Here is a 3,969-nt window from a genome sequence, read left to right on the forward strand (position 1 = left end):
TCCTGCTGATCCAGCTGCACTGGCTCCCCATTAAAGTCAGAGTTCACTTTAAGATTATGACTTTGATATGCAGGGCTTTGCATGGACAAGCACCAACATACATCAGAGATTTCTTACATCCATACATCCCCAACAGGTCCCTGAGGTCATGTAATCAGGGCTTGCTGGTTGTCCATCACACGAGGCTAAATAACTGAAGATGACAGAGCTTTTGTAGCTGTGGCCCCCAGACTCTGGAACTATCTCCCTTTGAGTTTGAGATCTGTGGACTGAAGAAATTAAAAACTCATCTTTTTAAACTTGATTTTATGTTTTTAGCTTCAGTGAAGCACTTTGTGATTTTATCTTGAAAGTTGCTATATAAATAAAATTTTATATTACTTACTTTTACTTTACTTAGATGAATACATTCAGAATTTCTAGTTCATTTCTTGTGTTCTGCTTTAAGAATAAACATAAATGTTTGTCTTTAGGTTTCATGCACTTAGCGTCTAGTTGCTCAATTAGTCCTTTTTAAAAAGTAAAACTTGTTTCTATTCGATTAAAGCAACAATGTTGGCATTCTGTTAGAAACAGTCACACTGACCAACAGCTAGAAACAGACTTTGAAGAACAACCTGCATTATCTTTTCTGCTAAAGTGTACTTCCTACCAAACTGACACGCATGAACATGCTATGTTTTGCAGCTCATCTTGTTGAAACAGCCGTGAAACATTTACCCAGAAAGTTTTCTGTTGGCATTAGTTTGCAGGGTAGATACTGTAGCCGATAAACATACATACAGATCTTCATTTAGATGACGGTGTGGTCCCAGCTACACACTGTTTGTCTGCGGCCTGTAGGCTAAAGAATTAGTCCAACTTTGTCTTCCATTCCCTGCCAAGGTTCAATCTGCCGGCTGCTGTCAGTCAGCCACAGAAAGCCATCTGAGACATAGAGAAACTTTTCTGACATTGCCCCAAAGAGCCTTTCCCTCCTTTTTAATGATAAAAAAAAGAAAATATGATAGGCTGGATAAACCTGTTTATATTATTACTGACTGTCGGTGACAGTTGGACTGTTAAATCCCTGCTGTTTTTAATCACATTTATGGTAAATGGTAAATGGCCTGTATTTGTATAGCGCTTTACTAGTCCCTAAGGACCCCAAAGCGCTTTACATATCCAGTCACCCACCCATTCACACACACATTCACACACTGGTTTATGTTCTCAGGCACAGATGAAGTATTGCTGTAGAGAGGATTGTTTGATTGTCATTTCTGTCACTCTGTGCTGCTATCTCATAACCACCACCCACAAAACTGCCATCCGCTCCCTATCCCTCCATTTTTTTTCCTCCACAGTGAGTCATTCGTACGGTTATGGGCTCTTGGATGCAGGTGCTCTGGTGGCGTTGGCACAGAATTGGACATCAGTGGGACTGCAGCACCAGTGTGTTAACACGATGCTTTCAGAACCAAGGTTAGAAGGATGACTTAGAGCATGTGTGTGTGTGGGTTTGTCCGTAAAAAGAGTTTCACCATTGTTACAAAGACTTCCTGTTCTATCATATCTCTGACCCTGATGGATGTCGCTGCATTCTCCTCCAAGCCGGGGAGGTCGCTTAAGTTTAAAGCACAGTGCTGTTCGGTGTCCATTTCTGCCTCCACACAACATTAACCACTCTGCCCACCACTTGTCAAATCTGCAGAGACATCGGGAACAAACTGGTGTTCAGCAAGAGCGTGGATGCCTGCTGGGGACGACCAGAGCATGTCAGCTCGCTGGAACACGTTCAGGCTCGCCTCACTCTCTCCTACAACCAGAGAGGAAAATTGGCCATTCATCTCATCAGCCCGCTGGGCACACGCTCCACCCTGCTGTTCCCCAGGTACACAGTAAAAAAACAGGACAACAGCAGCCAGGTCCTAATATAAATCTCTCTTTTTCTGTGCCACACACTGACAAATAATGTGCGTGTCCCTCGGTTTTACTTTGGCACACATGCTCCCACAGGCGTATTCTCTGAGACAAATACTCAGAGTATGCCTGCTTTCAGATGCAGGGAAAAAACACCATCATGTCCTCTCTTTTTATTTATTCAGGCCCAATGACTTCTCCTCAGAGGGTTTCAATGACTGGGCCTTTATGACCACACACTCATGGGACGAAGACCCTCAAGGAGAGTGGACCCTGGAGATAGAAAATGTAGCACCTAATGGACGTGACTATGGTAACCTAACTCATCTTCATTAATTGCCCGGACTGGCTGCATCACATTAAACCTTCTTCCGTTCCAGCATTATCTTATGTATTTCCACGCTTCTCTTAGTAGCCTCTCTGCAGTTCTTCCTTTTTTCTCCTTTTCTAACGGTCTATAACAGCTTTGGTTCCAGCAGAGAGGCTCTTAGAAACTGCTCCAGATTAAAAGTTAAGAGTCTCTGGGCAGAGAACGAGTCTTCTGCACGAAAGTCTTTGGCAACTATTTGATTATCTAAACTTCAGTGTCTTGAGAATGTTTTTCTTTCCAACAACTGGGCTGCACTTTAGCTCTAAAAGCAAAAGGCAGCACACTGACAGAAAGAGTTGCCATGTTTTCCAGTAGATTTGTTTTCTCTGAGCAGCAGAGGGAAACGAGAGAAACACCTCTCTTTCTCTGCTGCTGTTGATCCTCCTCCACTGTTGTTTGGGCCACTCACATCACTCGTTTCCTGTCTTTCCACCCCCATATCCTCTTCTCAGCCAGTTCACTCTGTTCCCTCTTTGAGAAGTGCTAAATTGATATTCTCTTTCACCACTTACACCTCCACTCTCTCTGCCTCTGTTCTCCTCAGGTGTGTTGAGTCAATTCACCCTCATCCTGTGGGGTACTGGGCCCAGCATAGTCAACCCCTCGTCCCCCGACTTCCCTCGGCCGTCCAACAACAGCTGCAAGACATTCGATGCCCAGCAGATCTGTATCGGTGAGATCGATCGGCCTTCCGCTGTCACGCATGAGCCACTTAGGTTAAATAGGTTCATTTGTATTGGCGCCGGCGTACAGTCGTTGTTACCAAACAGGCTTTGGGTCAGACTGTGTTGAGCGTTTCAGTTTGTGAAAAGTGAATGTGAATACAAATTGGCAATTTACAAGCCTCTTGCGCATCTGTTTATGTGCGCACAATGAATACGCACGTTGCCATATGTCATATCAAAGAGTGGAACGTATTGCGAGCAGCAGGGGAGATTTAAACTGCGCCAGTGCCTCAGGTGCATGTTGTCAGCAAGGATGCCTTCCTCAGTGAAAAGCAGACGAAGTCAAAAATTTTATGCTTCAAGCTTCCTCTTAATCATTTTAGACATTTCAAAAATTTCAGTAAAATCAACATTACAGTTATCACTGCTTCTTTTATTTCATTTCCTCAGTTGCCTGCTAATTTCTCTCAAATTAAGTCTAAGATTCTGACTGGAGAAACCAACAAAGGACAAAAGGAGGAAATACTGAAATAATTGTTAACACTTGTTTTTTTGCCTGTTTGTGTTCTTTTGTAAATTAGCTGTCTTAGGGTAGAATATATTTCATATTTATTTATGTTTTTTATAGACTAAAGACGCTTTATAGCTTCTTTATCTCATTAGCAAGTAAGAAATGAAGTTCCAATTAATTACATGCAGTGACATAGATATGGACTGTAATTATTCCCACACTGGGGAAATTCACTTGTGCGCAGGGGACAGGGTGAAAAAGATGTATTAGAAAAATAAAAATAGGAAAAATGGTGCACAAAAAATGGCAAAATACTATAATGTGTACAAATGGTTACTATATAGTAAAAATACACAGTGCAGTGGGAGTGATAATAATACACAAATATATATATATATAATTTTTAAACAGTGTTTGACGGTATGTGGTTCAAAGTTCAGAAATCATTTGTAGGTCTTATTTTCATTGTGTTTATGACATAAACGCCCTCTTAACTCATTAATCTGCCCCTCTCCATCCAG

At 42.0% G+C, this 3,969-nt stretch overlaps 1 protein-coding gene across 2 annotated transcripts in view; it reads left to right on the top strand.

Annotated features, from left to right (window-relative positions):
* Nucleotides 1–3,969, top strand: part of furinb (furin (paired basic amino acid cleaving enzyme) b) — a 101,293-nt gene that overhangs the window by 92,597 nt on the left and 4,727 nt on the right. For both annotated transcript variants that reach the window (XM_087842961.1, XM_087842962.1), the window contains exons 12-15: nt 1,347–1,464; nt 1,694–1,873; nt 2,088–2,215; nt 2,817–2,945. In XM_087842961.1, the coding sequence (XP_087699087.1) occupies nt 1,347–1,464; nt 1,694–1,873; nt 2,088–2,215; nt 2,817–2,945 (555 nt within the window). The remainder of the gene's footprint in view (nt 1–1,346; nt 1,465–1,693; nt 1,874–2,087; nt 2,216–2,816; nt 2,946–3,969) is intronic.

The sequence above is a fragment of the Neolamprologus brichardi genome, chromosome 7 (assembly GCF_056152115.1).
Source record: "Neolamprologus brichardi isolate AB-2024 chromosome 7, ASM5615211v1, whole genome shotgun sequence".
NCBI classification, from domain to species: Eukaryota; Metazoa; Chordata; class Actinopteri; order Cichliformes; family Cichlidae; genus Neolamprologus; species Neolamprologus brichardi.